Source organism: Dama dama, chromosome 12 (assembly GCF_033118175.1).
Source record: "Dama dama isolate Ldn47 chromosome 12, ASM3311817v1, whole genome shotgun sequence".
In the NCBI taxonomy this organism is placed as follows: domain Eukaryota; kingdom Metazoa; phylum Chordata; class Mammalia; order Artiodactyla; family Cervidae; genus Dama; species Dama dama.
The window spans coordinates 96248828-96261354 of record NC_083692.1 but is presented as its reverse complement, the minus strand read 5'-3'; the positions used below and the strand labels follow the sequence as shown (position 1 = coordinate 96261354).

The 12527-nt window shown below is 41.0% G+C and overlaps 1 protein-coding gene across 1 annotated transcript in view; it reads left to right on the top strand.

Moving 5' to 3' along the window:
• Position 1: 1 nt before the first annotated feature.
• The window catches only part of AP3S1 (adaptor related protein complex 3 subunit sigma 1), a 76671-nt gene continuing 64145 nt past the window's right edge, over positions 2–12527 (top strand). Inside the window, exon 1 of the mRNA XM_061158181.1 lies at positions 2–193. Within this exon, the coding sequence (XP_061014164.1) occupies positions 125–193 (69 nt within the window). The 5' untranslated portion in view covers positions 2–124. The remainder of the gene's footprint in view (positions 194–12527) is intronic.

The window sequence follows — 12527 nt, the reverse complement described above, 5'->3', positions numbered from 1 at the left end:
GCGCGCGCGCGCGTGTGCGGGAGGGGGCGGGTGGGGAAGGACAGCCGGCGAGATCCCGAGGCGAGGCTCGCGCGTCCGCCCCCGCCCTGGCCCCCAGCTCCCACCCGGTCCGCCCGGCTCAGCCATGATCAAGGCGATCCTCATCTTTAACAACCACGGGAAGCCGCGGCTCTCCAAGTTCTACCAGCCCTACGTGAGTGCCCGCCGCCGCCGATCGGGGCGAGGGGGGAGTCGTTGGCGGCCGGCAGCGCCCTCCGGGCGACCCCCCTCAGGCGCGCCGCGGCCCTTCTGGCGCCCCGGCCGCCGCGCGCTCCGGGCTGTCAGCCCCCGGGTGGGTGTGCCAGGTGCCCACCTCCCGCCGCGCTCCCTTCCTCCGACGTGGCTCCTCTCAGGCGGCTCCTCCGCTTGTCTGTGGGCTGGGTGGCTTCCCGGCTGTGCGGGCGAGGCCCTGGAGACTTCCCGGTGCGGGGCCGAAGCGGGTCTGGAGGCTGCAGCCCACCTGCGCGGGCGAGCCCACCGGGGTTTGCAGCCCGCGGCTCCTGTTAGCAGCGGAGGGAGACGGCGCGGAGCCGGTTGGTCTGGCAGCCCCACCTCCCCGACTCCCAGCCTTTCCTGCCTGACTTCTTTCTCTTCTCCTGTGTGGACAGATGGGCTAGTGGGTTTTTTTTTTTCCGCTGTAATCCTCTCGTCGCGCAGGAACTTTGACTTCCTGCGTTTGGAGAGACCTGCACACTCAGTAGTCTCTCCCCTAGGTTGCCATACGTGATCGAGTGCTCAGTGTGACTTTCCGGTGTCTCCTTTTTAACGACAAAGATAAGTGAGGACCTAACGTTTCTCTGTGGCTTTTCCCCTAGCGGCTGCCTTTTATTTACTCCTGCAATAACTGGCGAGGATTGTTGTTTGATCAAGTAGAACGGTGATGCTGTACCTGAAAGTGACCATTTCAGCGACTGGTTTGTCATTTTTCTACGTAAGGGAGTTTGCCCTAATTTATAGTTTTTGTTATGCTTACAAAGAATAGTAATATTTGTTAAACTCTTTCAGAAGTGTAAATATTGTGGGACAACGCAGGTTTTACGGTAGTAATTTACAAGTAATTTATCACTGTTTGATGACGGGTTATAGACCAGTGTCTCTGAGGGCAAAATTTACCACTGTGGAAACACAAAATTAAGCTCTCAGTGATAGGATTAATGTGGATATATAACTCTTGTTTATTGTTGCATTATTTATTGTTGTATATAACTTTGTATTGGATATTTTGCTTAGAGCCAGAAAATGAGTTTTCAATTAAATATTGAAACTGTGCCATGGCTAACACTTTTATGCAGATAAACCCCAAATGGAAGTCATTCCTGCCTTTAAAAATTAAATGTGACAATTTCACTTTGCCTGAAATTATAATGCAGTCTGTGTGGAGGTGTTAGTTGAAGTGAGAAATCTTGAGCTCATTTCTCATATCCATAAGTAGTTTTGCTTTTGCTGGCGATAAGTAGAAGAGAATATTTTCTACTACTCTTGTTTCATTTTAGTGTAGTATAATTTCGATCCTAATACTTTAAGAATTCTACACCATTCTTTATTCAGGATAAAATTCTAGTTGATTTTTCTGAATGGAAAAAAATCCCCTTGATTTTACATTGTTACCCATTTGCCTAAAATAGATTGCTGTGCTAGCCTTTCCTGAAGATATCTTTCTTTGAGCCATTTCGCCCTGCCATCCATTTGCAGTGTAGAAACAGTATGTTCCAGTTGTGAAATAGAATTTTAACATGTGTTTCTCCATATCTCCACTTAATAATTAAGCACTATTCAAAGTAGAAGGTTTTCTGGCTAATCCATAATATCGGTGTTACCACTCCTGTAGTGTAGACTTTAACTATGTACAGAAAAATGTGTCGAATTTGAAATGCAGAAATACCTCTCTCTCTTGTCCAGCTCTGGCAACAGATTATCTTTTACCTTTACTCAGTAGGTAGCAGTAAGGTTAAGGTGGAACAGTGACATCTCTGGTGTCGTTTTGTCGTCGTTCAGTCGTGAGGAAATGTCCGACTCTTTACGACCCTGTGAACTGCAGCACTCCAGGTTTTCCTGTCCTTCACTATCTCATGGAATTTGCTCAAACTCATGTCCATTGCTAAATGACGGGTGTGGCTGGGAGTAGGTTGCTAAGAAATGTAAAAGAAGAATCTGGTGGTCACTGAACTTGAGGAAGTGGGGGATGCAGGGTAATGTTATTACTCTTTCATAAATCGAGTTTTGCCAGCTGTTTATTTTTGTCATTCAGGGATAATTTGAGATTATTTATATATTTGCTTTCTCTGATGGATCATAACCTGTTTGAGGGCAGAAATCCTTTTCATTCAATCAGTTCATTTATTCAGTTTTTATTCCATCAGTCAGTTTGTCAACAAATATTGATTTCATGCCTACCGTGTGCAGGCAGTGATTCAAAATTTGGAGGTGAACAAACAGATATGCATAAAACAAACATGCTTTTCCAGCTGGGACATAGAGCTAATAAGTAGAATATATACCATGCCGGATAGTAATAGGTGCTGTGGGAAAAATAAAGCAGGGAAGGGTGATAAGGAATGCAAAGGTGACACTTTAAAATAGAATAGAGAAGTTTCCGCTGAGATGGTGATACTTGAGCAAAGACTTGAAGGAGGTGAAAAAGGCAGCTTTGCAGTTATCTGGGGGAAATTCTTTCCACGCAAAGGGAGCAGTAGGTGCAAGGGCCCTGAGGAGGGAACGGAAGAGCCCGTCCTGTTGGGAGAAGACCAGGACTGGCACGGCCAGAACAGACTGTCTGCCGAAGGAGGGCGCGAGGTCTGTGTGGGGGGCAGCAGGGTTTATTCTGTCCTTGCTGCTCGCGCTGTCCTTCCCGACCATTGCCAGATGTCCAGACTCCCGGCTTAACTCATCACTTATGTATCCACTGAAGCCTTTTTGTCTTGCTTGAAGATTCCTCTTAGTTCTTAGGATTTTGTCTTTATTTTATGATGGTGTAGTATTCTGTTTCAGATTGCATAATTCCTTGGGGCATCCTATACATTCCTTAACAGAAGGTATCAGGTTTTAAACATCTTTGTGTTAGCCTCAGCAATCAACATTAAACCTTAAACATAAAGAACTCTGTATTTCTTTGCTAAATGTATTCATCAGAGTTTCCTAGCTTCAGATGGATGTGTTTAGAAATGATTTCCTAAGGTTCCTTCCAACTCTTTATTTAGTCTTTTTATCAACTGAAAGTTTTAAGAATCCATGTCTTTAGGACAGAAGTAATGAGAAAACAGCTGCTATTGCAACTGTTTTGGTTTTTAGTTGAAAGAAGGCTTTAAGAAGTATATATCCAGTATCATTGGCAGTTTTGAGTTTAATTTATTGAGGGATATCTAGGGGTGTGGTTTGGGTACCATTCCTGTACTCTGATGGGATGCTGAAGTTTGAGTCCAGCAATAATGATTTGACACTGAAGAGTTTGAAAACTGTTTAACCATTTGCCAACCAGTTTTCCTTACTGCATTGGATTTCCATTTCTCATTTATTCTCCCTTAAGATACAACAGTTTGTGTTTACCCTTTAATAGTACAGATTTCCAGTTCCTGCTGTAATAAATGTTTAGATTTGATTGTGCCTCCGACCTGCTGTTCAATGTATGGGACATATAAAGTCACCCTAGGTTTTCTAAACTGAGGTTTTTAGTTCATTCTGCTAGAATCAGACATGTAAGATTTCAAGAGTGGAGTCAGAATTCGTTCACTTTTGTTTTTCCCTCCTGTATTCTTGAACTGGGCTTCCCAGATGTCGCTAGTGGTAAAGAACCCACCTGCCAATGAAGGAGACGTAAGAGATGCAGGTTCTATCCCTGGTTTGGGAAGATCCCCTGGAGGAGGGCATGGCAACCCACTCCAGTATTCTTGCCAGGAGAATTCCATGGACAGAGGAGCCTGGCAGGCTACAGTCCATAGGGTTGCAAAGAGTCGGACACGACTGAAGCGATTTAGCACGCAAGCACATCCTTGAACTTGACTGCAGAAATTCAAATGTTTTTCTTGCTTTACTTCTTTAATTGACATTTAGCAACAGCGACTTGGCAACAGTAAACTTCAGTGTTTTAATATTTGCCTGGCAATATTTGTATATTACTACAAATCACTAAAGAGATTTATATTTCATAAGCCAGATATATATTTTATATAGCCATCAAGCAAGGAAAAAAACCCTTGGGTTATGATTCTCATGTTATTAATGCACCATGGCATATCCTTTGGTGAATATCTGTAATAAAATAAAATTGTTTTCCTTTTATATGAATTATTGTAGTTGTGTCTACAGATTTAAGCAGTTGTGTATGTATAAGGGTGTACACAAAGTACAAACAGGAAAGTTTTCAAACTATTACATACATGAGTTGTCTCAACATTCTTATAAACTATATCTGATTGTTAAGTTGTTTTTCAACCAAATGCAAGCCCTAGATTGTTCTTTCCTTTTTTTGAATTTGTTTACAGAAAAAATTTAAAGTGTAAGTATATATAACTTTTTTTTTTTTTAATTTCTTTGAGAAAGATGCAGTGGTGTTGACTGATGTCTTTTTTAGCAGCTATTAAGACATTGTGGCAAGTGGGATAGTTAAACTTATTTTTATGATTGAGATGTCAACAATTCTAAGTTTAAATTTAGGTATTAACACATATTAACATATAGTATTTGACTGTTTTGTTAACAAGATAATTCAAAATTATTTTATTTCCTTCCACATGAGTTAGGACACTTTTGAGTATACAAATTGAGTTTTATGTAACCTGACTCCAATTTGCTTTAAAAGGAACTTTGTTAGGATACAGAATAGGAAATGCAGACTAATAGACAAACTCCAAAATTATTTGATTCAGCAAATCAGTGACTTCACTATAGATCCAGTTTGTTTCTCTTTCTCTGCCCTGCGCTTCACAAAGTTGATATCCAAAGGTTGATTTCCTCCTTGGAATTAGTTTTAATTAATAAAATCGACAAGAAGAGAGTGATCTGTTCCTGTAATCCTAGACTATGTCTTTCCCTTCAGTCTGGGTGGTTCTACTGTCTGGTTAGACTAATTGGGGTCCACCCTCACAGCTGGGGCTTCTCTTGTGGCTCAGCTGGTGAAGAATCTGCCTGCAGTGCGGGAGACCTGGGTTCCATCCCTGGGCTGGGAAGATCCCCTGGAGAAGGGAAAGGCTACCCACTCCAGTATTCTGGCCTGGAGAATTCTATGGACTGTATAGTCCATGGGTCGCAAAGAGTCAGACACGACTGAGTGACTTTCACACTTTCACTTGCAGCTGAGGATGAGGGTGGAAATACGAAGAAAATTGCTATTCTGTTGGAAAGGTGGAAGAGAGGAGTGGATGTGGGTAGGCAAAATAGTATCCACTGTTCCCTCTTCATTAGCTCATGTTATTTCTTTTGAATAGATATTTTCTTCTCTGTAATTTTATTTTTGGTTGCAGGGTCTTCATTGCCATACACAGGCTTTCTCTAGTTGTGGCACGTGGGAGCTTCTCTGCTGTGGCATGCTGGCTCCTCACTGCAGTGGCATCTCCTGCTGAGGGGCACAGGCTCCAGGTGCAGGGGCGTTAGTAGTTGCAGCGGGTGGGTTCGGCAGCTGTGGCTCCGTCGTTGCAGCACATGGGCTTAGTTGCTGTGCAGCATGTGGGATCTTCCCAGACTAGGGGTCCAACCCCTGTCCCTTGCATTGCAAAGCCCATTTGTAACCACTGCACCACCCGGGAAGCCCCATTCTCTGTAATCTTAGATTGTTTCTGAGGATGTTACTATCAAGAAATAGTTCTTGATACTATGTGGTTCTGAACACGTGACACAAAAAATCTTATTACTTAGTTCAAGGTGTTCCTTATACCAGTGGAATATTAAAAAATTCAAATTCTAATATAATCACAATTTTTGTAGGTAAGTATGCTTAAAGACTTGCTTTTTAAAAAATTAAGATTAGTAAACCTGTTGCAAATTGTATTGAAAGGAAGAAAATCACAGTGATTTTTGGTTTGGGGGAAAAGGTTATAAATAGGAAAATGTCATAGTCCACTCCTCTGCCTTTCAGAACTGAAAAAGGCCTTGTATCGAGTGGCTGCATTATGTTTCTTTGGTTAAGCTGATTGCTAGAATATTTATTGTTTTTATCTTTAAATAAATTTATTGTGATTACATGAAAAATATGTAAGTATTAAGATCACTAAGGTCATCCTTGATTTCACCACCCATAGATAACTGTTGTTATTTAATATACTTCTTCCCTATGTCTCCTTAAATTTTTTCTTTAGAATATCCCAATGAAGAGTATATCCCTTTTAGACATTAATAACACAAAGAATGCATTGAAGCTGTTTTTGGAGTTATAGAATACTTATGGCTTTCAGTTTAGTTCAGTTCAGTCACTCAGTCATGTCCGACTCTTTGCGACCCCATGAACCGCAGCACACCAGGCCTCCCTGTCTATCACCAGTTCCTGGAGTCTACCCAAACCCATGTCCATCCAGTTGGTGATGCCATCCAACCATCTCATCCTCTGTCGTCCCCTTCTCCTCCTGCCTTTCCCAGCATCAGAGTCTTTTCAAATGAGTCAGCTCTTCACATCAGGTGGCCAAAGTATTGGAGTTTCAGCTTCAGCATCAGTCCTTCCAATGAACACCCAGGACTGATCTCCTTGAGGATGGACTGGTTGGATGTCCCTGCAGTCCAAGGGACTCTCAAGAGTCTTCTCCAACACCACAGTTCAAAAGCATCAATTCTTCTGTGCTCAGCTTTCTTTATAGTCCAACTCTCACATCCATACATGACTACTGGAAAAACCATAGCCTTGACCAGACGGACCTTTGTTGGCAAAGTAATGTCTCTGCTTTTTAGTATGCTGTCTAGGTTGGTCATAACTTTCCTTCCAAGGAGTAAACATCTTTTAATTTCATGGCTGCAGTCACCATCTGCAGTGATTTTGGAGCCCAAAAAATAAAGTCAGCCACTGTTTCCCCATCTATTTGCCATGAAGTGATGGGACCAGATGCTATGATCTTAGTTTTCTGAATGTTGAGCTGTAAGCCAACTTTTTCACTCTCCTCTTTCACTTTCATCAAGAGGCTCTTTAGTTCTTCGCTTTCTGCCATAAGGATGGTATCATCTGCTTATCTGAGCTTATTGATATTTCTCCCAGCAATCTTGATTCCAGCTTGTGCTTCCTCCAGCCCAGCATTTCTCATGAGGTACTCTGCATATAAGTTAAATAAGCAGGGAGACAATATACAGCCTTGACGTATTCCTTTTCCTATTTGGAACCAGTCTGTTGTTCCATGTCCAGTTCTAACTGTTGCTTCCTGACTTCCATACAGGTTTCTCAAGAGGCAGGTCAGGTGGTCTGGTATTCCCATCTTTTTCAGAATTTTCCACAGTTTATTGTGATGCACACAGTCAAAGGCTTTGGCATAGTCAATAACGCAGAAATAGATGTTTTTCTGGAAATCTCTTGCTTTTTGGATGATCCAGCGGATGTTGGCAATTTGATCTCTGGTTCCTCTGCCTTTTCTAAAGCCAGCTTGAACATCTGGAAGTTCATGGTTCACATACACTTGAAGCCTGGCTTGGAGAATTTTAAGCATTACTTTACTAGCGTGTGAGATGAGTGCAATTGTGCATAGTTTGAGCATTCTTTGGCATTGCCTGTCTTTGGGATTGGAATGAAAACTGACCTTTTCCAGTCCTCTGGCCACTGCTGAGTTTTCCACATTTGCTGGCATATTGAGTGTAGCACTTTCACAGCATCATCTTTCAGGATTTGAAATAGCTCAACTGGAATTGAATCACCTCCACGAGCTTTGTTCGTAGTGATGCTTCCTAAGGCCCACTTGACTTCACATTCCAGGATGTCTGGCTTTAGGTGAATGATCACACCATCATGATTATCTGGGTCATGAATATCTTTTTTGTACAGTTCTTCTGTGTATTCTTGCCACCTCTTCTTTATATCTTCTGCTTCTGTTAGGTCCCTGCCATTTCTGTCCTTTATTGAGCCCATCTTTGCATGAAACGTTCCCTTGGTATCTCTAATTTTCTTGAAGAGATATTTAGTCTTGTGGCTTTAAGATAACCAAATATGTTAATGTCTTGTTGTTAATGTCATGTCACTAAGTCATGTCCAGCTCTTTGCAACCCCATGGACTGCAGCATAACAGGCTTCCTTGTCCTTCACTATCTCCCAATGTTTGCTCAAATTCAGGTTCATTGAGTTGATGATGCTATCCAGCCATCTCATGTGTAGCTGTTCTGTTATTAAATATTTAAAAACACATAATGTATATTAATTGCATTTTAATAACTTACATGTATTTTTTTTCTCCATATATATCTTCCTCCCTCCCCGCATAGAATTGAACTTATGTAAGTAAGCTGAGTGTATCAGGGCCCTTCCCTTTTTTTGATTCTGAAGGGAAATCCTTGCTAATTTTTGTGATAAAGTAAAAAAATTCCTTCTTTAGCACTTGGAATTGTCTTTGTACTTTTGGGTTACTGATTTCTTCACTGCTGCTGCTAAGCCAAGGCAATTCTGGCCCTGTCAGCCTTCCTGTCACGACCCACCTGAACTACAATACAGATATACAGCTTTATTTACTAAAGGATCAGGAAACTCTCAAGCTGTGTAGGAGCAGTAAAGGCCAGCATTCTAGCTCTCAGGTGTTAATTTCTTGACTCCAAGGGGAGACACATCCAGGCTTAGTTCTTTGAAAGTAAGAGTGTCCTTTTTGGGTACTATCTGACCTGTCCATTGCACTCTACTTTCTCTCCTCCCCTGCTCATATTCCTTCCACACATATTTATTTGTTGTTTTGTATGCCCCTGTTCTAAGCTCTGGGAATATTGTAATGAGTAAGACTGACAGCCTTCCTGCTGCTGTGTGGGTTTATTAATACTTTCCAGTGACAAGAAATAAACAATAAATGAATTATGTCAAACTGTGATTAGTCTGTGAAAAAAAAAAAAGGAAACCGTGTAGGGGGATAAAGAATGACGGGGAGAAGCTATCTTAAATAAAATCATCAAGGAAAGACTCTTTACAAACCTGACGTTGGAGAAGAGAACCGAACTAGGTGAGGGAGTGTGTGAGAAGAACTGAGGAAAGAACGTTTCAGGCAGAGGGAGGTGCAGGATCCCTCAGACGGGTCCACAGTTGGTGTGGAGGACTAGCAAGAAGGCAGGCGGAGTGATCGCAGGGAAGAGTGACAGGAGATGAAGTCAGAGAAAGAGAGGGACAGATCATGCCTGTGTCAAATCGCACCATCTCTTCTTCCAGTCTTTTAGTCAGGTGACAGCATCCCTGTCGTGTTCTCCACAGGAAGCAGCGTTTCTCCTTGAATCCCACTTGTATTTTGTATGGTTGAACAATGCCTCTCACCTCTGCAGGAGAGGCAGTGATGCTCTCCTCTGCTCAATTATTTTCTTCTCTACCTGGTTTGGAGAGGTAGGAGAGCTCGCCCAGCAAATGAAGGCAAAAGTGAGCGCTCAATTCTGTGCAGCCTCTGTATTAATGAGACGAGTGATCAAGCTGGTTTCGTTTCCTAAGTAACCTGTGAAGTAACACAGCTCAAGAAGAAAAGCATTTATCTTCTCAGACATCTCACAGCCTTAATTATAGATGAGCAAAGTTTATGTGAAGCCTACTAGACCACCTCTGTTATCGTGCCAGGAAGCATTTACATCTTTTCTGCTTTGCTCGAAGCCTCCTAATGCAGGAATCCATAGCTGTCAGTCATTGTTCTCTGTTACCCAGGAGGGAAGGGCTCTTGATCAGAGTGTCAGACCCACTGTATTGTTTTGATGACTGTGTGCTAGCCAATTAAGTGGAAAAGATTGCCAGTTCATCCCACCACACATGTATTCTGCTATTACCTGTCAATTCTTGGTGTGATTGTTATAAAATGATTTTTATGGTGATAAAACATTTGTAACAGATTTACCATTTTAAGTATATAGCTCTGTAGCATTAAGTAAAGCCTTGTATAACTATCACTCCCATCTATCTGGAGAACTTCTTCATCTTCCCCACTTGAAACTTTGTACACTGTTAAACACTTAACCCCCCCATTGTCCCCTTCTCCCTGGAAAGCCACTGGCAACCACCATTCTACTTTCTGTCTCAGTGAATTTGGTTAGGAATCTCATGAAAGGGGAATCACGCAATGTTTGTCCTTTCATGACTGGCCTCTTTCATTTAGCAGGAATGCATGCTATGCATGTGTGCTATGCATGCGTGCCGTCACTTCAGTCATATCTGACTCTTTGCGACCCCATGGACTGTAGCCCGCCACACTCCTGTCCATGGGATTCTCCAGGAAGAATACTGGAGTTGGTTGCCATGCTCTCCTCCGTGGGATCTTCCCGACCCAGGGATCGAACCTGTGTCTCTTATGTTTCCTGCGTTGGCAGATGGGCTCTTTACCTCTAGCGCCACCCAGGAAACCCTTCACTTGGCATGGTGTCTAAAGAGATTTAACAGTGTTGTTGCATGTTCCCTTCTTTCTCAAGGCTGGATAACAGTCCATGGTATATATGCACATGCCCTGCATTATTTATCCATTTATCTATTAATGGATGCTTGGGTTCCACTTTCTGAGTGTTGTGAGTAATGCTGCTGTGAACCTGGGTGTTAGGTTACACTTCCCTGTTGACTAGTGATGTTGAGCGTCATCTTGTGTGTTTACTGATCACTTGTATATCTTCTCTGGAGAAATATCTAAGACTTTACCCATTTTATAATCAGGCTATTTGGTTTCTTTGTTGTTGAGTTGTTTCTTATCAGATACATGATTTGCAGATATTTTCTCCCAATCAGTGGGTTGCTTTTTCACCCAAGGAGTGTTATCCCTTTTCAAAGGACAGCCTTTTGATGCACAAAATTTTTGATTTTGGTGAGGTCCATCTTTTTTTTGTTCTCCTGTGCTTTTGCTATCATATCCAGAAAATGATTTTTTAATGACTATATAATAGTTTATAGTATAGTATATCATAATTTATTTAACCAGTCTTCTGCTGTGGCCTTTTATTTTGAATAAGGTTTTTTAAAGTGAATATTGGGTAAGAAAATACTTTCAAAACCTGATGCATAATAAAAACTCAGTACTTGTTACCTAAATTAATAATAACTTTCATTGCTACTTTTATTATTACTACTTCTTGTTACTTCCTATCCTTGGTTGGAAAATTATATAGCTAAGGGACTATAGAACAGTCCAGAGATTGTTTTTAGATGTTCTTTCTATTTCCTCAAAATGAATTGTCTTTGTAGACCTTGTTTTGGAGTGAACTTCCTTCTTATTACAAAATGCGAAGTTCTACACGAGTCTTCCAGAGAAGAGAGTTTCATTGGGAGGTATTTTAAAGAGAAAGCTAAAAGACTTGCCCGGCTTTTTTTTTTTTGAAGAATTACCTAACCTTTAAAAAAATCTTTAAGGTATACTTTATAATGCACATACTATAAAATTTACCCATTTAAAGTGTACAATTCAGTGATTAAAAACAATTTTTTTTATTCATGGCTGTATTAATGCAACTATTAGCATAATGTATATTTAGAACATTTTTATCAAACCAAATGAAACCTCATACCCATTAACAGTCAATCCCTAATCTCTACTCCCCCCAGCCCTCGGCAACTACTAATCTATTTTCTGTGTATTTAGATTTGCCTATTCTAGACATCTCACATAAATGAAATCATGAAATATGTAGTCTCTTGTGGCTGCCATCTTTTCACTTAATATGATATTTTCAGGATTCACCCATGTTGTAGCACGTTATCAGTACTGCATTTTTATGGCCAAATAATATTCCATTGTACAGACATACCACATTTGTTTGTCCTTCATCAGTTGATGGATGTTTGAACTGTTTCTACTTTTTGACTACTGTGGATAGTGTTGCTATGAATATTCATGTACAGATTTTTTCTGTGGGCATATATTTTGGTATCTTTTGGTTATGTATCGAGGAGTGGAATGACTAGGTCATATGGTAACTATGTTTATTAATTATTTAAAGAATTGCCAGATTGTTCTCCAGATTGTGTATTCCATTTTAATGCCCATCAGCAATGTATGTAGGCTCCAATTTCTCCAGATCTTCATTAACTCTTATTATTACGTGTCTTTTTGATTCTAGCTAATGTGTTGGATGTCAGATGGTATCTCATTGTGGTTTTCGTTTATATTTTCCTAATGACAGTGATAGCATCTTTTCATGTACTTGTTGGCTATTTGTGTATCTTTGGAGAAAAGTCTATTCAAATCCTTAATCCATTTTTAAGTTGGGTTATATGTCTTTTTGTTATTGAGTTTGTAAGAGTTCTCGATTTACTCTGGATGCAAACACCTTACAGATGCATGAGTTGCACATCTTTGTTGTTGCTTTCACTTTCCTTCTAGTGTCATTTGCAGCACAGAGGTTTGTAATTTTTAAGGCCTGTATTTGTTTGGCCACGTCAG